Consider the following 25394-nt stretch of genomic DNA (forward strand, 5'->3'; position numbering starts at 1 on the left):
AGATTCCCAGTACACCCACCCTTGCTGACTCACAGACTTGTACCGCATTCAAAAATGATGCATTGTAAAAGTTCCCAGTTAAACACTATTCAAGGCCTTGAAACAATTTGATTAATGCATTTCCTCAATTTCTTTTCACACCCCTCAAATTTATATTCCTACAATATTAATTCTTTATTTATTTATTTATTATTTATTTATTTATTTTTTTTTTTAAAATTTTTTTTTTTTTTAATGCTCACCTGTTTGCTAACTTGACCTCAGCCAATCTGTACCTCCACCTGTTCTGGCAGCATTTGTGCTATTGACCCCTGTGGGACAGCAGCCCCTTGAGGCAGACATAGTCCAGTCCTAAAACAGAAATTCTTTCACACCATAATAAGCAATTTCTACCTGAACAGTTCTTATTTCTGCTCCCTAAAACTGCCTCCCTCTGAGGATAATAGCACACAAAGCACTCTGTGTTCTTCACACCGCTCTAATCCCTTCTGCCTCCCTGTATCTCACTGAAAAAAGCTGCATATTGGTCATTCAACGTGGTTTTAGGGACACAGTGGACTTGGCATTGCTGGTTAACTGTTAGACTTGATGATCTTAGAAGTATTTTCCAACTAAAATGATTCTTTGATTCTATGACAACAGGATCCTGAAAAAGCCCCCAGACTGGCTGCATTTGGGACAAGGACTTGGACACTTGGGACAGTGTTGGGCTGTTGCCTGCTTTTTACTTTCATGTCCAAGAAGCACTTGACATGAAATTAAAAACAGCACTTCTGCAGATCCCTCCTTGCTGGATGTTTGTTATCTGATGTGGCACAGGCGGCTGTGAAATATCCCCCTGGAGATGCAGCACATCCTCCTCCTTCATGAGCATCTCCGACCTGGATGCAGCAGCGGGATGACGAGGGCTTGCCACGTGTCCTCCTTTTCTCAAGGTACTTTTAACTGAAGTGAACAAATTTGCCTGATGTTACAGCTGAGGCAAATAATAACTGAAGCTTCGGCAGGATCTCCATTAGAAATTCACAGCTCTGATCCATGCAGAGTTTATAATAACATTTTACTTAGCTGGCTGCCACAGGGCAGCCACTGCTGCTCTGGGAGATTGTCTTCAGACTCTGCAGTGTCTCATCTGAGTGGGAAGCTTCTCTCTCCCCTTGATCAAGGCTTTCTTTGAAGATTAGGGTCTTGCACAGTTATGGAAATGGTTTGGAAAGGCAAGAACAGAAAAGGGAAATGTTACATTTTTGGTGATCGGACTGGAGCTGCAGCTGGGGTTTTGCTGAGGGCAGCTGCAAAATGGCCCCCATGAGCATCATCGAACTCCAAAGGGCTTTTTGGTTTGGAAACATTTCTGGCCCTCCATTTCAGGCCCCCAAATGCTGGTGGAGTGGTGGGATTCTTCACAGAACACCTTTCTCTGCTCTGTTGCTGTGACTGCTGTGGCCCAGACATGAGCCCCTTTGCTTGCAGTAGTGAGGAGTTATATGTAAGCAGATTTAAAGAGCCACATTAAAATCCAGCCATGTAGGGTCTGTAAACAAATGGATCATCACTTGACTTAATTTTTTACCTGTGTTTTCAACCTACATCAGTAATCAAACCAGCCAGACACTGCTCCTAAACTGTGAAGAACAAGCTCTGACTGGCCACCCAGGCTGGTGCACGTACATCGCCCAGATCTTTAAGCATATTCACTTATTAACAGAGAACAAAATATTTCAAAGAAGAGGGTGGAATCCAAAGAGTCTTCCCTTCTTCACCATGAAAATTTAATCACAAGCAATTTCACTCATACTCCTTGCTGAAAATACACCAAAAAGCCTCCCGGCTTGACAGGGGTAGGAAACTCTGGGTGCCCAGGAGGATCAGGTGAGGTGAGATAGTGAAGACATCCAGTGCAATTTCAAGCTCTGAGCTCAGCTTGACAAGATGGGATTTTCATGTGGTTCTCTGCATTGTGATCACTGTGGGTTACACAGCAGTGGAAAGTCAACACCAACATCAGTGGTGTCTTGACAAATCTGCCTTGCGTTTTGCCTGCAAGTCCCGAATAAGGGATGGTTCATTATACACAAGTCCTTGTGCAGCAGTGATGATCATGCAAATCCCCTGTTGTTCACTTTGATATGCCTTTAAACTACAGTCCTGACACTTTGCTATATTAAAAATAAGGGGTCCTCCTCTGCTTGCAATGAAAACGTTGGCATTCTGATTTCAGACTGACTGCTGATGTCAATGGAAGCTAAATTCTAGCATTTTACTTTGTTGAATGTTTTCTGTTTAAGCAGAACATACAGAGATATGTGTACACTTACATATGCACCCACATACACGTGTCTAGAGCCACTGCTAAGCTTGAAGAGGATTCATAATGTTGTACCAGCTAAGGTTGTCAACCATTATTACAGAGCAATAAGGAGTGATAAATAAAAGGACCCTGCTGAAATACCATCTGGCAGGTAAGATGATGTCTCCCTTGAAGTTTCAGCAAAGCAACATCTGCAGACACACACACACACATAGCCTAAGGGTCAGACAACAGGACAGACTCACAAGCTCACACGTGTAACCTCACTGGCATTTCACTGATGTCATTTTTCCTAATACCCAAACTGTGCACATTAGGAATGACTGCAACTTGTTTAGCTAATAAGAAGGAAGCAGGGCTCTTTTTTCAACAAAGAGCTATTCTTAAATCACATTGCTCTTTAAACATTAGTACTTCATCCTAAGTTTGTGATTAAAACTTTTTGTTAGAGAAGGCCAGACTTCTCAGAAGGTGATGATGGCTTTATCCATCACAGTGGGTATTATCCTTCCCAGGTGCAGTGCACGGTGTTGTGCAGCTCTTACACATCACAACAGCCTAGGTGTGATGTCTTTGGTTTTTTCTGTAGTTAGAGGGAGCATCCACAGGCATCTTATCTGGGAAGGGCTTCAGTGAATGCTGAAGGGATCCAGTGATGTCCTGGCTGTGTGTAATGACTGCAGAAACGCTCCCTAGCCTCAGAAATCAAAAGGGAAGTGAATGCTCAAGTGAAGATAAAGTCATGTTCTTTGGAGGCAAGGAAGGAAACACAATCTGATACTTGCTGCAGATACCTTGAGGCTTCCAGCTCTTGTAGGAAATGGAGGGAAGCAGGGATGGTGGATATTTACAGTCTTATTTCTCAGAGTTTTTAGACAAGATCCTCTGCTGAGGATCTAACTTAGGGGGGTGGCTTTCACTTGAGTGGAGCTATCCTGAGCTGAGGGTTTGTCCCATGCTGTGTGTTTATCAATTAACACCAGGAAAAGGAAAATTTCTCTACATTTTTTTCCTTCCAAGCAACTCAATCAGAGGGAAAATCTCCTTTCCTTCTGTTACCAGAAAATTCACTCCTCCTGGTATCTCTCCTGTACTCCCTGCTGTCACAGAGGATCACTTGACTGAGCCCTGCAGTGAAACACTACCCTTGATTCACAGCAAATCAGGGGTTTTCTGGCTCAAGAAGGGCAGGGCTGCACAGCCCAGGTCTGTTCCCTCTTACAGTGCTCTAAGAGCTGTGGAAAAGCAGGAGGTGGAAGTCAGGCTTGGGTGCTAGGAACACCCTTCAGTATGTGAGGCTTTTTGAAAGCTGATTGTGAGCTGGGCTGAGGTGGGAAACAGAAACAGGGCCATATGCTTGAAGTGAGACTATTCAGGACTCCTGCACAGAGAGATGGGAAACAACAGATCCAAGCACTTATCTTTCCAGGTAGAGGAGGCAAGAAATAACTGCAGGCTCCTGGCAATCCCTGTAGCCTTAGGTAGCTGAAAGGGTGATAAACATGGATCTGCTTTGGCTTCCCCCTTACCTTCACCACGGTCACCATGCCCTCGTTGGTGACGGGGTCTGTCCGGATGGTGAAGTGTCCGGAGGGGTCCCCGCTGATGATGCGGTAGATGGCATTCCAGTTGGGGGAGTGAGGCTGGTCCCGGTCCATCACTGTCAGATTTGCCACCACAACCTCCACTCTATTCTCAGGAACCTCTCCTGAATACTGCAAATAAAAGACAGCAGTGGTCACGGTGGGAGCTTTCTGTCCGTCCCTGTGGCCACCTTCCCTCTCCCCTACATCACCAGGCTGACCGGAAAACCTGTCCCGTGGAGAGGACTGTGGGGTTATAGGTAATGAGCAACACATCTCCTTTTCACATCCCTTTTTTCTGATTTTTCTATTTTTTTAAACTATGAATACTTTTCCGAACCCTTCAAAGTCTAGTTTCACCTCTCAGCCCAAAGGAGAGCAAGCCTGCTATCACACAGTCACTGCACAAGCTTCAGCCGATGCTCCAAGGAAGTAAACAAAAAAATGTTCTTGATATGCTTGTTCAGTTACAGCAATGAGAGAGTTAATTGTCAACAGTAGGGGAAAATGGCAGACTAAAACATCTAAACTTTTTAGGATGACTATGTCTCTTTATCCCAAGGTATTTTGCCTCACTCAGATTCCAGTGATGTCATTTTATTGCTTCTTCGGTGATTCTACTTCATTTTCCTTCTTTCTTGCCCTTGATTTGATTTTGTCTCATTATTTGAAGTGTTTCTTATGATTTTGCCACAGCCTTTCCTAGTGCTTAATTCTCTCATTTAGTACTGATTTTTATGGAGCATGTCCTGTTCAGGCATATCCTGACACATTAGCTGCATTCTTTCCTGCTTTCCAGTCCCTGATTTATCACACTCCTGATCAGGGATCCTGGCCTGTGAATACTTCCAGTGTTTGGGGCTCAAAAGCTGCCAGTTAAGACACATTCCCAAATTTTCAACTGTCCTCATCTCTCAGCATTGCCTTTTAGCAGCACTTGCAAATCAACACTCTGATTGGCATATGGCAAATTAAACACTGGGGAAATGCTGGGAGCGGCTGGCTCGGAGTCTGTAACCGAAATCCTGGCCCCAAACTGCAGGAGCAGAGCACTTCTAAAATCTGGCCTTTGGTGTGCACAAATGCCAGGTTGTGTAAATGATAATAAATCATTCCTTTGTTAGCACAAGAGTCTGCTTCCCCTGTAACCCATCTCCATCCACTGGTATCTTCCAGTTATGGATGCTTATATTTAGTATATATTATTTCACCACTGACAGGAAAAATATTCAAGCTGCCTTATGCTAATGTAAATTTAAATTTGCCCTTTAGTGGTATCCTGGATGGCATCTTGCCCTCTTTTCTATTATGCACCTGTCCTAAACAAGTTTTCATTAGTGAATGCAGATGGCATCTCTTTCCAGCCATGCTGAGTGGTGGGAAAGAACAGTGGGAAGCTGCAGGATAATTCAAATTCCAGTGCCTGTTACAGCTCTTCTTTTCTCTTTATTTCCCATGATTTCACTTGTTCTTTACCCATTCTCTTGCCCAATTTGGAGTCTCTGCGGCACACAGCTTAAGCAGGGGAAATATATGGAAATTTATCAAAAGCCTCTTGAAACATCCATTAGATTATGTCATATGTACATTCTATTATCAACCTCGTTTGAAACCTGCTCCGAAGAACTGAAGGAGATTAGTTAAACAGGATAGTCTCTTCCTAAATCCACACTAGTCATTGCCCATTACATTAAATTAATGTTGTGACATGGCAGCAATGACAAGGTGATGAGCCCCTGATCTCTTGGAGGAGGTGGCTGCACTAATGACAACACAGTATCATATTGTAATTCCAAAGGAATTAAGGAATTTGTGAAACCATCTCAAATCTTTGACCCAGCATCTGTTTTATGCCCTGCAGAATTAACTCACCAAGAGTAAGGCATGGGGTGTATCTAAGATGTTTGAGAGGGCTAGTCCTACAGGCTGCTGAACACCTTTTGTACATCTGAGCCCAGGTGATGCCAATGGGTTTGGGTTACACGGAAAAGTCCCCCACAATCACCAACAGACTTTACAGCAGCTTCTCTAAGAGCCATCCCAGCACTTGTTTTCAGCCCATAGCTATGAAGCTTACATGACACATTTTAAATTATGAGGTATATTAAAAATCATAAATACACAAGCTCGTGCCAATATAAAGCCTGGAGGAAGATCACACCGGTCTGTAGAGGTTTTCCATTAGGGTAAATACCACAATGCTCAGTATATACTGGGCAATCCAGGAGTTCATCCACTTGTTGATCTCTATTAGGTATAGTCAGGAAATTATCAGTCCTAAGCACCACTGAGAGGGGACATTGCCTATTATGCTTACAAAGCAAAGTATTTTTCTGATGAGAACAGAGCATCTTCACTGGAATTAAAGGAGCCATCCAAAGCTACTCAGGGTAAGAAGGGAATCTTGGAGAGATGTGCTATGAAGAACAGAACAATTTTCATCAGGTACCGATAAGCAGCTACTGGGAATTCAAACCTGATCCTGAATTTCCGCCTTCTTACACTCCCCCACAACTATTATTAGAGGTAAATGCTGTAATGTGTATTGTCCACAATTGTCTTTACCTTTAATAAAATTAAGTAATGGCAGTAAATTACACCTGCTAAAGGAAGGATGGCAGCACAAAGCTACCCACACTTCTTTAATGTCATTCCCTCCCTACCCTGGAGTAATTCAGGATAATGAACATCTTTCACTATGCTGCTTTCCAGCATTTCCTCTGCTGTAAGTTCTCTTTCATAAGATTACAATTGATTTTCAAATAAAGAGAAGCATATCTATTCAAACAAGGTAAAACAATGGGCAACGGAGGAGCTGCTGGAGTAAACACAAGATTGATAAAGCAGTGCTTGACCTATACCTGTAGCATTTACTCATATTCCCCTGTATTTCATTTAGCTTCACTTTCAATGGTTGCATTTGAAGTCCTTAATTTCCAGAGTGCTTTCTAAAGACCATTCACCAGGATTTCTATGGCTGATTGTTACACACTTCGCTTCCCTTCTCAGATAAGGATTTGTTCTGAAACTGGCATGTTCTAAAATCCTTCAATTCTGTAGGGTCTTTTTTCCTCCCCTCCTATAAAAGCCTGTGCTGGCAAAAGTCCTTCTCCCACTCCTTGGGAGTTGGGCTGTCTGAAATCATGTCTTGCTGAAAAGGCAATAATTCATTCTGATTTTTGGTTTGGTACTAAAATTGGTTAATCCCAGAGTTTGTCTTTCATCTCACTCGGACCTGACAGCACATAAACACACAGACAAATATCATTCTAGAGGAGAAAGAGATTGATGTGGGGGACAAATGATGAATTCACACCATGACTTGACTTTGTGCAATAAATCTGGAGTCTGGGCCGTGAAGCCACGCACAGCCAAGTAAAACCAATTAGCTCACTGCAGCCACTCCCAGGGAGGTGTGGAATTGAGACAGATGAATATAAAGATTATTATTCAGGTTTCCTTCTAAAGGGAATTCCTTTTTTCCATTGTTCTTCCCCCTGCCCCCCCCAGCTGGTTTTGCTAAAAAGCTGTGAAAGCAAAGACCTGCTCACATGAATGTCTGCAGGAAAGATCTTTCTGTCATCTCCAAAATTTGCTAATGATGACGCAACATTTGTTCCAGGCAGCAGCAGTTTACGAAGGCAGAATTGCCTGGAGAAACAGTGTTTCATGACCTATAGCTATGGATTAACACAGAAGAATAAGGGCAGCTCAGTCCTCTTATTAGACTTTGAGCCCTTCCCCTGACAGCTCTGACTGCTGCAAAGTGCTGAATATTCTCTCTGGGTCCCTCAGGCTGAGAGAAACCAAAATGAGAGTGAAGGAGTGCACGTGGTGGTGAGGAGTTCCATCCCTCCCCAGTTTCTGCTCCCAGCACTCAGAGGGCCACACTTGCCCACGCCAACTGTGGGATCAGCACCCAGCCTGGATACAACCCCCAGCTCCTCACACTTCAGGGCATCCACCCAACCCCCTGCTGGCACTCCAGCCAAGGGTTTACCTTTTCTGCATGATATTTTTAACAAAGATGCTCGAATAGAAGGCAAGTTAATAAACAACTGCGGTCTGGTTGCAGCAATCTGTGTAAAATGGGGAAAAAAAAAAAGTGATGAAAATCTCCTAATAAATCATTAATTGTGATGTGCCTGCCCAGCCGCAGCACGGAAACAAGCAAATGCCATCCTAATTGATTGCTTCTTATTCCATCTTTATAGGCCTGCATTTTTTACTGTGGGGGTTGAATAAGCCCAGAGGTGTAAAAAACCTCTAGATTGTACTCTGTGTATCTGCCAACTTGATATTTAGATCAATAATCCTCTTTTTTCTCCCCCCTACTACTCCTACTACTGGTAATTTAGCTTTTCTTCCTAGCAGCCTAATTGCTGTTTTCTTAAGCCTTACTATCAATTCTCTGACCTTTAATTTCCAATATTGTTTGCTGTAAGGATCACTGTGCTGGGGCTGCAAGTTATCCCAGCCCCTCTGCACCGTTTGGGTCAGACTTGGCTCTGAGCTGCTGTGACAGCTGAACAAGGTGCCAGGTTCCCCCCTCCACTGCTGCCATTGTGCAGTAGAGACCAAAAGCTCTCTCAAATCTCTACAAAACCTCCATGAAGTCAACCTTATTTTGCAAATCAGGTTTTGAGATGCTCATTTTTTGTTTTATTAAAGAACTATTCGCTCTGGTGAGGTCTTGAGTGATGACCACCGATGCCCTCACTCCTTTTTGAGGCTGGTCTGCACTACACCAGCCAGCAGCCCCCTGTGAGCTTCTTTCCTGCTGTTTTTTCAGGCTCATGGCCACAACCTCCCCTGCACTGCAGCATCCCTGCTTCAGCTTCATGTCCACTTGGATCTACTCCACAATCCAACCATGTACACATTCATACTTCAGACTAGTTATATGGCATGTGGCAAACACTTCCCAAAACGTGATCTATAAAACCCAAGGTGCTCTTGCCAGCTCGCAGCTCTGCTCTGCTGGTACAAGGCCCAGCTGTCACAGAAAGCTCATTCAGAAAGGAGCTGCTTGGGCTGCAGGCACCGGCTCGTGGTGGTGGGGCAGGAGCCAGCCTTGCCCAGCCAAGCCAAGGGAAGCGGAGGACAACAAGCTCACCAGCTTTTAAAGGATGCTTTGGAAGTTCTGCCTTTGTCCTCAGCAGTTTGTGTTATTAAAACACCTCACCTGCCTGCGAAGGAGCCCTCTCTGCTCTGTGCATGGTGTGGTGGGGCCAGGGCACCCACTCGCTCACAGGGAGTTTGTGCAGGAACCTTGAGTGATGTTTGTGCTGGTTTCGCTGCTGCTGGGTGAGTCTGACAAACAACAGCAAGCCCTAAGTTTGGCATTTCTGAAGCTGATTTCATGATGGAGCACAGACAGCCTCCATCGTGCGCCTGCCATGGGTGACAGCCACGGGCTTTACGCTTTACTGCTGTGACTTTTTCAAAATCTCAGGTAATGTCTGGTTTTGGATTAATATACAAGTTTTACTCTTTGAATATGACGACAAAGCAGGAACAGAGGAGAATAAAGTAATACCCTCTCTTTCAGAAGCAGCAAAAGAAAACCCTCTCACTTCAGGCTCCGGTGTGTGGAAGGAACGTGCAGGTTTCACCTTGGTTCAAAGACTCTTGGAGTACTTGCCAGGAGTTCAGAGCACATAATAGTAAAAGGATATTAAAAAAAAAAAAAAAAAAAAGAAGTTTGCATGTCTGACAATGAAGACTAATTTTTTTTTCATTATCAGATGTTACATTCTTGTGACACTATGAAAAGATGCCACCAAAATGATGACACAAGACACCATTCTGCTGCAAGATAACCATTTCTAGATAAATATATCTTAAGAAACGAGGTTCAAAGTTTGCATAGAAATTTAGAATATTTTAAAAAAATGCATTACAACACAAAGAAGCTTTTTACAATGTTCATATGAAAGGTTTAAAAAAGAGATTAAAATTATGTCCTTGGGAAGGCATATATAGCCTTGTCAAGTAAAAAAAAATTCTACATTAACCCAGTGTAGGAAAGCTGTACTTTATCTGTATTTCAAAGCCTATAAAGAACCACTTTAATCAACCTACTTGACTTTGGGGACTTGCACATCTCACCGAAACTCGTGAAATCTGCCATAGTGTGGTTTCCAGAACACAAAAGCCTTTAATCTGTAAACCGACACTCTCATACATTCAAATCCTGATACTATCTCCTTGTTAGGAACTAAAATTGTGAATTTATCCAAAATGGGATCTCATCTCATCTAAATGATGTAGCCTTTGCAACAGTGACCTTTAACAGTGGTTATACTCAACAATGAAAGATTTTATGTCAGGAGCCAGTGGAAACAGTATAAGTTAGAATTCTGATCTGATAGCACAACCTTTTATTTTCCAGTTTTAGACAAGGATCCTTTGAACATTTCATTTGCTCTCTTGTCTAACGTACCTTTGTTTCTTGCCTACGGAATGAACAGCAGGAAAAGGTGGCTGATACTTTTCTGCAGACTGTTTGATTGTCAGGTGTAATTAGTAATGCTCTCTTTTAAATAGAGACATAGATTTTAAAGCAGCTGGAACTGCCTGAAAAGCCTCATTCTTAAAAAAGCCCTTATATACATACATTTATATAATGGAACATTTTTGCACAGATGCATCATGGCTTTACAGTGGTTGACAGCCCTATGCCTCCCTTCAGCTAAAGTGACTTGCCTGTCTCCTGAGCCAGTTGCAGAATGGGCTGGAGCCATGCTCTGTGCTGGGGCAGGATCCTGAGAACATCATTAATTCATGTGTTACTTGATAAATCCATTAGGTCAGCCTGGCTTAGTCTATTGATCTCCCCAGTGCATTGTCACGTAGCCCTGTGATCCTCACTGAGCTCCCGAGACAGAAAAGCTCCTGGATGGGAAGGCAGGCAGAGAACTCCGTGCTGGGATGAGCTGGATCACCAGCACAACTCTTCGCCAGCATTGCACCTGAACGGGATTGTGTGGCTGGGGAAAAACAGGCCAAAAGAACAACCAGTTGGGAAGCTCCACCACCTCAAAGGCCAACAACAATTTGGATACACTGACCTCGAAGTGCCAAGGCAGTGCCAGCACCTTGTGCATCTTCCCAGCACGGCAGGGAGAGTGTTCCGATGTAGAGCTCTCCCCTTCACCATTACTCTCTAAAATAACCATTTTCCTTAAGAGAGGATGAAATTCATCTCATTTGTTGCCATATCAAGCCTCACATTTCCTTTCTTCAAACTGCAAAGCACCAAAGAACTGCTCTGTTTCAAACAAAACTTTGAAAACCCACATTTTTCCTGATTTACATGTAAACCAGAGCGACAAAGACTGTGAGCTCAGCTCCTAAGTGAGCAAAACATGCTCCACAGGCCTGGCTTTGTATCTCTTGGTGAAATGTGTAGAGAAGAGGATGTTTCAATTCAGGCACCTGTAATAAAGTTTCATAAAGAAGGGCCTTAAGCTGATAAATCTGGTTTAGGATTTTCTTATTAACTGTCCACTCCTCATAATGAGTTTTTAATTTTTTTTTTTTTTTTTTTTCCCAGATTTTAAGGCATATAAAAGCTTCTCATGTACCACTGGGATCTGAAGATGGGTGTTTGGAAAAGGGAGAATTTTAAGAGTACTGAAACTGAATTTTTATGTACACCATAATTCTGGTATTGAGATTTTTAACAAGTTTCCTTCTCAGCCTGTCTGCACAGCGGCTCCTCCTCAAACCTCCTCTACACTGCAAATGAAATCTCTTGTTGTTTCCAGATAAGAATCAGCACAAAAGGGGCTTTTTTTTTTTTTAAGTGAGTAGATTAGAATTCCACAATCAAGCTCTGGAAAATGCACAAGGCTGGCCATAAACAGAGTTCCTGACTGGACAGGCATCCTTATAGGAGAAATCTACTAAAGCAGATGTTTTATTCTAAAAGTGTGGTTTATTCTGTAGTTTAAAGTGGTTTATATCTTCTGTGCTGGTGCCACAATGGACAGTTTTTTATGCCCCTACTGATGCTTAAAATGTAACAGCAATGCCTACCAGTGGTGTGAGAGCTTGTACCAACAGGAGATCTTTGTGTCAGGGTTTCTAAGGGAAGGGGTGGAGTCTCTTAAAATCTCAGAATCATAGAATGGTTTAAAGGTCACCTTGTCCAGCCCCCTGCCATGAGCAGGGACACCTTCAACTAGTTGAGAATCTGGCATTCCAGAGAAATGCCTGCCTGCCTGTTTATGGTAACTCAGAGCACTGAGAAGACTATATTAAATGCTGTGCAATTCATCAGACTTGCCATGAAAAAGCAACGTCTTGCTGAAATTTTGTTTACAACATTTCCTGTGGAATGGAGCAGAAAGATGTAGTGAGAAATGGGAGGATATTGGGTCAATGAAAAGATGGAGTCACTATATATTTGTAAATTTAGGAAAGTAAACAGTATTATTTCTTCTCTGTTATTTTTTAGCTATTAAAACCTGTTATTGCACTAAGCTGAACAGTATGAAAAACTCTTGCATGTTCAAGAAAACTATGTGAAACCTTTCAGCCATTCTCTCTGATTTTAACTCTGGCTGTTGTCTGCATTCTGACCCTTTCTTCCACAACCGGGAAGTGTTAAGACATCCTGGACAGTTAGAAATATTTGATAAGAGAAACCTCACAGCACTATCAAATCCTTTGCTAAATCTCATTTCTTCTTTCCCCCTCAGCATGTCACTAAAGATTTCATAAGTGAAATGTGCTTAATGAAATTCCAGATACATATCCTCTTAAAATGACATCCCTCAGAAGCAACTGTTTTTAAGGCAACAGAATATTGAAGAATTAAAAACCTGCCGACCCAAGGAAGTTAGCCAACCTCAGGAGGGGATTTATTTCAGTGCTTTACAATAATGGAGTTACTGAATGCATTTAAATTTCTCAGCCTCGCAGCAGTGCCTGAGATGCTGTGTACTTTTAAGATAATGAAATAATCCACCACAAATGGTGCATTTGCCTGGGACATCTGGCAGACGTGGAGATGGACCTGCCAGAGCTGTGTGGATGTCCAGCCTAACCAGGGACCTCGTAGGTGTCTATGTTTAGACAACTGGACTGGGCTCAGGAGGAGGATCTGGATATCTAACAAATATCCAAAAGCAGAAAGAGGCACAAAATCTAGAATAAACCAACAAAATTTGAGAAAAATGCTACAAGTGGATAAATGTCAGACAAGAAACACAGTGTGGGTAGATACATGATATAGGAGCATCAGTGTCTGATTTCTCCTTGAAATTTTAGCTTGACTGACACCCCAGAGATGATGGAACAGTGTCTAATCCACACACACGCATCTGGTGGTGGAGACCACAGCGATTTCCATCAGAGCACATCACAGAGAGTTCTCTAATAACACTTCCTTTGACTACAGAGACTCTGTCAGTGACACCAGTCTGTGTCACACCCTGCTGCACACAAGTATCACAGCTCCCCTGGAACCCCCTTCTCACTGGACAATTCCTCCACAGCACTAAGGGAAGCACAGGGTGGGGGTGTGGTCTGCAGCCTCCCCCTCCAGATATCCCATACAGATTAAACAGCGGAGGAGAAGCAGGAGAGAAGTCCCTGCTAAATGAGACATTGCACCAGGAGACAGCACTGCCAGATGCTGCAAATGAGCCAGTCCCTGACAAATGGGACATGGCAAGCGAGGGCTGACGGGTGCTGTGGTTCTCCTTGGGCTGGGGGTGGCCATGCCAGGGCACAGGTATTGTCTGTGCTTTCATAATATTAACCTGACTGCACAAACCAGCAGCTTAGAAACCCAAATGTGCGAAAGGAGCTGCTACATATCACCACAAAGCTGATGATGGATGTGCATGTGCCGCTCAGCCCCGGGAATGACAGCTCTGAGAGGACAGCCGAGCATCCTGCTGTATGCTGGAGGTGCACAGATGCATGAAGTACATGGGTACAGAAGCTGTGCTCTCTCTCCTGGCTATCAAGGACATGAGCAGCACTGTGGGCTCTGCCTCCTGTGTGGAGCTGCAGCTCTGGCTGAGATTGCTCTCCCCAGCATCGAGGGCAGGTTGTATCATTCTTGATTTTACACCAAGTAGTACACATGTCCAATCTGAGGGAGACCAATAGAGTATTTTTTTTAATAAACCCCCCCCTTTCTTTTTTTTTGTGACAGAAAATTGAAATTCGTAATGAAACTATCATTCTCATTTTTTTTTAATCACTGGTCTTCAGCAATTTTAAACTCTGAGGTCTGAAAAATTCATTACTACTAACTTCCATCAAGGGTGTTCCTGAAACCAAAATTACTTAATCAACTCAATTTAGCTTCTTGTGTAGACCTAATTCAGAAAAACTTTATCTTCTTGAATTGTTATTGCAATTAATTTCCCCCCCCTTCTTATTCTGCAGCAGACGACATTTCAGTAATTAGATATTTTATAAAAATGAGTTATTCATTCAGAATAGCTTCACTTTTATATTTGATTAATCATATTACCACTGAGGTCTGGGTTTTGTCTCCAAGGAAAGTTTAATGACCTCATTTTAATCCTTCTTTTAACCACCAGGCAGGTATCAATGAAGAGAAGTAAAATTATCTTCTTTTTTTCTTTTTATCTGCCTTTTATTTTTTTGCAATCTCAAGATTACATTTGATGCTTTTTCTGTGTGACTGACCCATTTACAAGGAAGAATCTAGCTGATTCCAATTAGGTTCAGGACAGAATCAGGCTAAACAGAGCCTTGAACTGTGCCTTAATAACTAATGCTCAGTGTAATGGAGAGGAACCAGAACTGCTTTACCACGTGGCAGCCAGTTTCAAGAACTGTACATGATTAATTTGGTGATAATTTGAAAATGAATGTGCTGAAAGGAAATAAACAAAAAAAAAAGCCACTGCAAATTTAGGGTTTGATTAATGGGGTCTATTAAGAAGAGACTTCTATCAAGGAGATGACATTTTTTTATATCAGTGCATGTGTGCCCACACAATGTAATGGAATAATTCATATAAACCACAATTTATCTGGAAGTAGAGACTTGGATATGATTGATGACTGTTTGCCTTACATCAGCATCTGTCTATGCTCTGGATCCAGCTATGTGCACATCTATATTTGTGTATTTATGCATATACATCTCTGTATCTCTATCCATTTTGCAGACTACAGTAAGCAGTCTCAAAGGCATTTCATCCTTTCTGTCACATGTTACACTGGTGTAAAGGCTTAACAGACATCACAGAAGAGGCTGATGCTTTTTTCATTAAGACATGAGGAATTATTGTTTTCTCATAAAGTGAGAAACATCTTTCATTTCAGATGAAAGAGGTGATAAAACAAAGCACAAAAGTTGAGTATCCACAAGAGAGCACGAAGCGTGTCTTGTGTTCCACAGCACTGCATTGAAAGAGACCTTCAGGCACTTGAAGATGCTGTGTCTGGGAAAGCTCACAGGGAACCTGCACCCTGAGCTGGGGATCACCCTCATTCTTTAACAGAATTAGACTGTGTAGACATCACACTTCCTAAGCTCCACGGGACAGGCTTTGTACTGAGGGAGGATCCATCTCCAAAGGTCAGCTGGACTCGAAAGACAGGTCAAGATGTAAATAATTTCTATCAAGACCTACATACTTTTCTTACCATGGTTAACCTGCATATCTGCCATGGTAAAGCCCCTGGAATTATTGCAGTGAGTTCTGCACAAGGCTGAGACAGGATGGGAAGAAAGAATATTATTTCTGCTTGTGCTCTGTTTGTTACTGCTACCTCTTGACCTAACATCCTTAATCTAATTCATTGTTCATGGCAAAGGTTTTCATCAGGACTTGCAACAAGAGGCAGAAAGCCCATTTCAGTTTAGAAACACTGCACTCTTATTTAGGAAAACTGGACTGATTTGCAGGTTTGAAGACTTCACCAACTACATATTTAATGGAAACGCACACAGAATTAGGTAGATGCTCATGTACCCAAATGCTACTGGGCATATTCAATTCACTTGAATACAATAATTTATTTCAGTTAGATGATGACAGTTCTGTAACAGCCCAAGCTTTACTGGGTAGTTGGGCTGAGCCTCGTTTGGATTGGAAAATCGTAAGTGAACACAGTCACTTGGGATTTTCCATGAAAGCACAATTGATTTTTAACAATAAAGCCTGTCTGCAGGACTGTACAGAACTCCTGGTTTGTCCTCAGCTGTTAAACCATGCAGTCCTGTACATTCTCTCACCGTGGTGTTCAGTCTCTCCCCTTGCCAGCTCTGACCCGTGCAATCAACTTGATTTCTGCCACTTGTGACAACTGCTGCTAAATTATGCCACAGGCATAGTTTTGATGACTTAAATATACTGTAGGACCCAGGCTAATCTACGTTCAAATGTCACTGTAGGCTTTCTGAATGGCACAGGTGTAGTGATGGCGACCGTGAGATCTGAATGGGCAAGTCCATATGCAACTTTAGACTACACACTGGCAAATCAGGTACACAGTGCTCAAGATTTAAGCCCTTGATCTTTTCCAGGGTCTAGGAATGGGGAGAAGGGAGACAGACACATACCCAGGCCCTGGCAGATAGCTAGCTACCCACCATTTCCACTAGTTTTTCCTGGAGCAGCCTGGTGAGATCTCTTTTTAGGAAGCCCTTGGCAGGCATCCTGGTCCAATTTTCTGTCTGCAGGAAATCCCACTGACATCCTGTTCCTGCTGGGCTCTCCCTTCACAGTGTAAGATTAATTTGTAAAACATGAGCATGCATGTAAAAGGGATGCCTTATAACACTCACATGTGCCCAATGCTTCCGGATACCTCTGCCTATAAATCTGTTTAGGAAACCCCAAGGCAGCTGACATGGATTCTGATTTTGGTTTCCTGCAACCATTAAACGTAATTTCTCCAAAGCAGACCTATTTACATCTTTTCATCACAGTCCTTTGGAAGTCACAATCTTTCAGCCTGAAGGAAAAGCTGAGGCTTTTTCCTGCTACTTTGCTGTTTTGGAGCTCACTGCTAAAAAACAGAGCTCAGCAGGATTCGACTCGGGGGGCTGGAGCCCAGGTAAAGCATTCATCCCAAGCTTTGCCACTTGCAAAAAAATCCACACTTTTACAGTTCACATCAGCTATTTCTGCAGCTCTGAGCAGTGCTGCATCCATCATAGGTCGATGCACAGCCATACTTTGTCCTCAAATAAACAATGAGCATAAGAACAAACATACAGAGAACAAGGAATACAATTTTGGATTATGCTTGTTTGCTTTTCCACAATTTTGGCAAGTTCACAGAGCAGGAGGCGAACTGAGGGCTACACCATGGCTGTGAAAAACGAAATACTAGTGCTCTAGTTCAAGGCACTGAAACTGGATTACTATATCCAAACTGGGTCAGAAGCAAGGAAACTGAGCAGACTGTGGAGCACAGCAGGGTTAGCGAGATAAACAGGGAATGGGAAGCTGTAAAGTAAAAGGGGTTGGAGGATCTCGGCTTGTTTTGTTTCACAAAATGATGCACATTAGTAAATCAGGGTGGAGATGGGAGGGAAAATGGGAAAGAAACACCAAAATGGAAAAGGGAGAACTATTTCTGGTAAAGGACAAGGCCAGCATGGTAGTGAAGCTCCAAGAGCGTGCCTCCCTCTCCAATTCCAAAGCACTTCTCAGAGTGGGCTCATTAGCATCTCCCACTGTACTCAGAGGAACCAGGATACCTGCACAGACACAGGTCAGACGTTTTTGGCAGTGTGGTGCCAAAAACTAAAAAGCCCTTTGAACTTGGATTTTTCTGTGTACTTTTGTTCAGGAAGTGCTGAGGCTCTCCACTGCAGATTCCGCTGCTGCCTGATCCAGCCCAGCACGAGCCAGGTCACTGCAGCAGCCAGAGATGGGTCTGGTCTGACAATATTAATTAAATTGGCCAGTTAAAATGTGGTTAGAACTGCTTTTCCTGAGGCACTTGCAACAAGGACCTCCACTGATTAGCCAAACCCACGTTGTAACCAGATTACCCTCACCCAGCAACACATCCCCTCCTGCTCCAGTACAGCATCTCTGAACACAGGCTACTCTGTACCAGCTACCCTGCTTTGAGTTGAGCCATTCTTTGGCCAGATGGCCATTGCCAGGCCAGCAAGAGCCACCACTGCCCAGGCACTGTGAGCTGGGGAGCACCCACACATGCCTGACAGTCCAATCCTAAACTTTTGCAGCTGTTCCTGGCTGGAGTCAGTGTCAGGATGAGCCGGCAAGGCAGCGCAGTGGGGAAGGGAATGCGGTCCTAGAGCTGCCTCTTTAAAACAGACTCCACTGGATTCAGCTTTGGAAGAGGAGATTCTCAAAGCAGTGCCAAAGGGCAAATTTTAAAGTAGCTTTAAATAAGACCTCCTAAGGCTCAGAAGCTTAAAGAACTTGAAAAGCCCAGTTTCTTTTTTTTTCCCTTTTTTTCCACATCACTCTTTTTTTTTTTTTCTTTTCTTTTCTTTTTTTTTAAGGAGATGTTGATTGCCAGGCAGGTTTTCCCAAGAATCCACAAGCTCAAGTACTCACGAGCACTTTAGCCCTGGGAAATAATATTTCCTTTACACGGGCTACTACAAAAACAAGTTCTGCACAGTAGGCAAATTTAAAATAACTTTTAATTAACATTTCAGACACAGAAGTCTGATCATGCAAATTCATCTGCGTCTCCTCTCTGCGCCTGATTGTTCCTGATTGAATACGATAAAAATAGACTTTGTATGAGTCAAGTGTAGGCACGGATTTCTTTCACTTCTCCTCCCCTCTGATTATGCATTTTCTTAGATAAAGTGGAAATCCTTGGATGGTTATTAACAGTATCATAGGTCAGACTGGAAAGGGCATCCTGCCTGAGAGGAGTTAAAGATTTCACTGGAATTAAAGGCGTTCCTTCTGTGAACAAAAAAGATGCTTCAATCTCACATAAAACCTCACCTGAGACTATCCAGCATTGTTCTGTCTCAGTTGACTTTTAATCTCTGAAACACCAACACTAATTTCATTGCACGCCCTGTATCTGAGGTGAGCATCTGGCCAGAGGCTACAGATCTATATTAATATGGAAAACCCACGACTCCCTCACACACAGGAGATAAATATTTGAAGGGAGGCTGAGGAATTTCCACGTAATTAAGACATGTCAGAGGACATGACCCTGTTATGAGTACAAGGGACTCTGGATAAGGGAGGGCACATTGATACCTGTTATCTTTTAACAGTAATGAAGCCAGTTTCCCAGTAAAACTTCCTGCAAAGCCTTTGTAACACAGTCCAGTTAAAATGCCAATGATTTGCCAGAAACAAAACCCACCAAAAATGAACGAGCACAGCTACCACTCTCTAAAAGCCATGGAAAACTTGGGCATGGAATATGTGGAGTTGGTGTTACCTCTGCTCTCTGGCAGAGGGAAGAACTGTCTCCCTCCGTTTATCTTTGCAAGCAACAATGTCACACGAAGAACACAACACAACCAGCAGGCTCAAGTCCCTTAGCTGGCCAGAAGAGCATTCCCTGGGTCACAGTCCTGCACTAAATCATTGAAATTGCTCCAAACAGCTGCCTGTGATGTTTAGGGCATTTGAGGGGATGTTTCACTTTCCTAGTGTCTCTAATGAGACACTTCCCCACTGTTGGCTGCTCTCTGATGCTTCTCAGCTCAGGCAGGTAGCACTGCAGATCAAGAAAACATTAATCATCACAAAAAAACAGAGCTGGAAAGGACTAGAGAGGCACCTCACCCTTGCTGTGCCCCAGTGCCTCATAGCTTGATGCAGAAAGTCCTGGACACAACTATGTGGACTGGCCATGACTCCTGCTGATGGAGACTGGACTTGGAGTTGACAGCAGACCTGAGCTCAAAATTGTTTCATCCAGAGACTGTGATTTCCTCCCTCCCATATAATTTCAGACTCCTTTGTATGGGAAAGTGGGGCTGCTTCTTCCCCAGCTGTTGTACAGGATCTTCCCCAGCCTTTCAGGTGATGGACCAAAGGGTGTGAAACCCACAGCAATCCATTTTCACAGAAGCACCCAAGCATTTTGGAGTTTTACTGAAGTGTCTTCATTCTTTACCTTTAAGGATCTTCCATGTGATTTTATTGCTCTTTTTCCCCTCCTCACCTAGCACTACATTTTGATGACAGCCCACTTGGTATTTTGGATGTCTGCAGGTCACCCACTCCAGTGGACGTGTCATTTTGGCATATCTGTGCCTGTCTGAACTTCCACATGGTCCATACACTCAGCTTCTCCCCCCCTGCACTGCGTGCTCCACTACAGACGTGACCTGACTTTCTCGGCCATCTCAGTGGCTGTTTTCTTCTCTCCCATCCCGTTGTTAAATTTTACACAGCAACATTAATTCCTGCTGCTGAATACATGAGCTGTGACACCAGCATGGTGCAGTGTCCTCCTGAGCTACATTCCTATCCAGAAACGATTAAGTCTAAAACCACCCTGGCTGAATGACAGGTAATTTAGGAGCGCTATAGGGTGGGCCTTTGTATCTGTCTGGGATGAACGCAGTTCCTGAGCTCCTCTCATCTGGCAGCTTTCCAAGGGCAAGCCACACTTTGAGTTATTCAGCCTATTTTGTTTTTACAACAGCATCTCAATACAAGTATTTAAAATAAAAATATACGGTATCTCTCCAAACAGTCCACAGACTTAAAAGAGACCATGGGCTTCCTTACCCTCTGAGGAGCTATAGATTTCCTGGAAAGCCATTTTTGCTACTTTTTTAGAGGTGTTAAAATGCAGATCAGACTATTTGAGGACAGCAAGGAGATTCAGCTCAGGTTTATAGAGACTGATGAGCCTGACACTGTTCTCTCTGCCAGTAAGGGAAAAACCATATTATACTTTCATACTCACACGGAATTCATCCTGACTTTACCCGGGACTACATCAAAGATATTTGTTTCCGTTGAATCAGAAAGTATTATTGTAAAACACCCTTGGTTTTCAAATCTTCAAAAGAAGTCCCATGTGCCACTGTGTAAAGCCCTTTGGCCCTTTCGAAACTCTTTCTTCGGTGATTGAAATTAGAGAAATAATGGTACACATCAACTCTGCTTAGAGCAAGAGCAGCATTTTCTAATCCATTTACCACAATTCTATGGGTAATTCTCTTGATGGTTTTTATTCCTTCTAGGTTTAACATGTACCGAGACATTAAATACTCAGAATTCACCTGAAAGCAAATTTCCATTATCCCACCTTCCAGCAGATTCAGCTTCGGAAAGCATTTTGGAAAGCCATTACAATATACCACATCTGGAGGGATGCTGCTCTCCAGAAGGCACTGATGTGCTCATACAACTAACCCTGACACAGCTCATCCCCCACTCCCAAAACCCCCCAACCTTCTAACTTGCATCTGGAGATAAGGACCAGGCAACCTGGGTCATCTGGACAACCTGTGCTGAGGTGACATGGCCACTAGATGTCATTCCTTTTTCACTCAAATGGAGGGGAAAGAAGTATTTACCTGGCAGAATAAGGCTGTGGCCCCCCTCCTGCTGTGGTGCAAGGTCCCATGGCCCCACAGACACAAACTTCTCTAAGACTGGCAGCTTTCCAGAGAGAACAACCCTGTCTTGGTAGGAGAAAGGACCACACAGCCCACGACCTGGGCCAGATTTTTATGGCTCTTTATAACTGTATGTATCATCCTGAAGGGAGATACTGAATCACAACTTTACAGCACAAAGCGTGGTGTATCCAGGATGGATAGGAAGCACAAGTGTGCTGTTACACCCACACTGTCCTCGCTGGAGCAGCAGCACAGCCTGCAGATTGATGCCCAGACCTGAAAACGTGCTGGGTGACCGTATTACTGTGACTCAGTAGGAATTCAGTGCCTTTCTTCTTCTGAGAATCCAGGTTCAAGCCACTTGGTCAGAAAATGCTGGCACTGTTTGGGAGCTGAGCAGCCCAGTCCTGATGGTGATGGGAGGACTCAGACTCTATAGCTGGCATGGAACTAATCTGGGTCCACGAGGGCATAAAGTGGGCTCTCCATGACCTCCTTGAGCTCTGCTACATATTTCCAGTTTGTAAGGGTATAACTCAGGGGAAACTTTGGTACTACATTAATAAATATTTAGAGACCCTTTAAGATGGAATGAAAATTCAGAATAATATAAATAATAAAAACGTCCCTCAAAGGATGTTCAGTGGCTTGAGCACAATGCAGTTAGACTTTCTGTATTTGTAAAGATTTGGTGCTCATTTAAGATACATCATTTAGTGCTCCTTGTTGACCCTCATATGAATACAGATGGGGGATGCACAAGGATTTCTCATTTTATTAGCATCTAGACCTCTGCACTGCGATTTCCAAAATTACTATGCATATTTCAGATGTTCTACATCTATGGATTATTAAGGCTGGAATGAACCAGACCACATCATTTCACCTTCCAATTCTTCATTTTTACAGTAAACAGCACTGAAAATTTGTCATTTGCATCTCTTTACTTTTTTCCCCCTTGCCTCCCAGTAATATCTTGGAGCACATGAGAACAGAATAGAGAAAGATTGCGCTAATATAAGAAAAATCTTAAACTGATTAAGACCAGATGTACTGAAGAATGTCTACACGTTTACTGCCAGCACACACAAATACATCTGTTAGAGCTATCAGGGAAATACAAATTTTACCAGTTACCTGTTACCACTCAGAGCACTTACTGCCTCCTTGAAATCATATCCCAGCTATAAAACCCAAATATCTTGTACTGCTCAGGTTCTCACTCATAAGTACTAATAACTCTGATACGTCTGCAGCCAATTGCTGTGAAACAACTGCATCCTCTTCGGTGCAATCAGACATGGTCTGTTTGCCACGTTATTTCAGCTCCTTTAGCACCTCGGAGAAATCGGTCACCAAAGAGTTTTGCTGCTTCATGAATCAATCTTCTTTTCCTTCTCCCTTTTTTCCTCCTCTTTCCCCCACCAAAAGTCTTTGTTCCAGTGTTATCCATCAAAGTTCCTCCTATCTGCCCAAACCAGCTCAGAGAGAGACAGTGGATATCAACATCCATGAGTTACGAACACGCTGTGTGTCCGCGCGTCCTCGTGCTGACGGATTGATACTCACAGTGCTGGTGGTGAATTCAGGGGGGTTGTCATTCACATCTGTCACCGTAATGATCGCTGTTGCCGTGTTTGAGAGACCATAGTTAAGATTTCCTTCCATATCCGTGGCTTGAACAATGACTATATACTGCTGAACTTTCTGGAGAAAAAAGAAAGAAAAGAGAAAGATGAGAAACAAAAAAAGGCATCCTGTAAAATGCCTTGATTTATTTTCCATATACAAGTGTGATCTTTAAGCAGACTCTTTAAAGAGTTAATTGGATTAAAAATGTTGGTAAAAAAAAGGCAGATAAAATTTTCTATCACGTTAGAAAGGACTTTTGCATATATTGGTGGACATCACCTGCTTTATGGGAAAATAAAAATCTTATGGGCAAAATTCCTTGCTTGAAGTTGATGCGTTTATTAATTTTTAAGCATTTCAGCAACATTAGTCTCTTTCTTCTGAAAACCAGTCAAAGTTTTGTGCATGTGTTCGCACTGAAAACATTGCTCAGAATATTATACCCCCAAAATTGACATCAACATCGCCTGGTTGCCTTTCAGCTCATTCTGCTCACACAGTTTGATGCCCACAAAGCATTTTGGCACTTAAAATGCTCTCCATGTTTCAATCCTTAACACAATCTCGGTAAATAAGGAGAATTTAAGACCAGTATGGAAGAAAAAATAATTCAGTGCAACAAACAGAAGTTCAGTGGAACTTATTTAAATTCCTGAGCACCTCCCACAACACGGCTCTCAGAGAAAAAAGCTTCACAGAGTCAGCCATAAAAATCACACAGTGAAGTTTTAAAAGATGCTGTACGTCAATGCAACTGGAAAAATAAACCTGAATAAAACAGAAGAGGCCATCTGATCTCGCATGTGGATACGTCTCCCTGGGATGTCTCTTTACTTGGGAATATCTGTCTGCACTGAGAAAAGTCTCCTAATCTGTAAAACTGTCCTTAACAATAAATTTTCATCTGGATCTGTAGAATTTACTGTTGATCTCAATGTGTGTCTTGCTCACAGAGCACTTCACAGGCAGATAGGAAAGCAAAGCTCCTCTCCTGAAACATGGGCAAAGGGATGCGCCGAGAAACATGGAGGGATCCAGCCAGAACCAAGAGGTGTGTAAACCAAGCGGAGGCACAACTTTATGCAGGAAAAGCTTTTTGTAAAGTGGAAGGACTTTGATGCAAGGAGAGACCAGCCACATGCTGGACTGCTCCTGCTCTCAGAACACAGCTCGGGTACTCGGGGCTGCTCCTTCCAGGTGCTGACGCTGCAGGCGTGTGGAAAATGTCAAATGTCCTCTGAAATTTCAAAGGGCAAGAATTAGGTCAATTAGATCTCTCAATTCCCATACATACATTCTCAAAGTGCTGTAATTGGCTCAATTCTTTAATTCTTCTGAGTTGCCAGAATAAGAGATCTGAATTTCAGCTTTATCTTGATTTCAGGACTTTTAATTGACCTGCTAAATTGACAAGACATCACACTCAGGGATCCATCAGCACCTTGCAACTGGAATATATTATGGAAATGCACTTTCATTATCTCTTCCTACCTTGTATAATAAAACATGAGGGAGAAACTATTGTTAGCCCTTGTTTTGCCTCATGCAAGAAGGTGCTGTTCATTACTCCATTTGTAAAGCACCAGGTAAGGCTGAAATGTCCTTATTAGTGAATGTAATTTCTATTTCATATTTAGCTTTTCCTTCCTTATTCTCCCTTATAGACAACTTGGGAGGTTGATTGAAGTATTCCCTAACAGGCCAAATACTTGTGAGCCAAATTAGGTTTAAACCATGTAAGGGGGGAAGATATTTAAAAAAAATAGCAGCAATCAGATTCCACATAAATTAGAAAAACAGTCTAGAGGCCCACATGAGAGACTCATTTCAGCAGTGCATTTAAATGGAAAAGGCACTTTTAATGTTCCTGGCTGCAGTGGGAGAGACCCATAACCCACATTGCTTCTGACCTGACAGGGTGGCTGTCACAAGTTCTTGTCAAAGCCTCAGTGCTTTGGCAGCAACTGCAGGAAAAAAAAGTCCCTTCTCTTCCGTCAGCTGAGAGCGTGATGGAACAGCTCCCATCAGCAAGTGCTTCTTCTTACCCTGGTGTTTCACCATTTTTCCATGTATTTGCAGAGCGACTCCTTCCCATCTCCCAGGTCCTGCTCCCACATGTGCCCACCACTGAGCCCCCAGCGATGGCATGGCAAAGGCAGCTCTGTCTGTGTCAAAAGCACTTCTGAAACCTGTGCAAACTTCAATCTGAACTCTGAGAATAAACCACAGACCTTGGCTAAGGTCATGCTCTGTCTGCACTTACTCATCCCAGGACCAGCCTGCACAACTCCCAACCCCCTTCAGCTCCTTTCAGCTG

General features: G+C 43.0%; 1 protein-coding gene across 1 annotated transcript in view; it reads right to left on the reverse strand.

Annotated features, from left to right (window-relative positions):
* The window catches only part of CDH4 (cadherin 4), a 416593-nt gene that overhangs the window by 19172 nt on the left and 372027 nt on the right, over positions 1-25394 (reverse strand). The window contains exons 8-9 of the mRNA XM_050313859.1: positions 23015-23152; positions 3841-4026 (exon numbers count right to left, since the gene is read on the reverse strand). Coding sequence (XP_050169816.1) covers positions 3841-4026; positions 23015-23152 — 324 coding nt within the window. The remainder of the gene's footprint in view (positions 1-3840; positions 4027-23014; positions 23153-25394) is intronic.

The sequence above is a fragment of the Myiozetetes cayanensis genome, unplaced genomic scaffold, assembly GCF_022539395.1.
Source record: "Myiozetetes cayanensis isolate MyiCay16 unplaced genomic scaffold, myiCay2020 scf19, whole genome shotgun sequence".
In the NCBI taxonomy this organism is placed as follows: domain Eukaryota; kingdom Metazoa; phylum Chordata; class Aves; order Passeriformes; family Tyrannidae; genus Myiozetetes; species Myiozetetes cayanensis.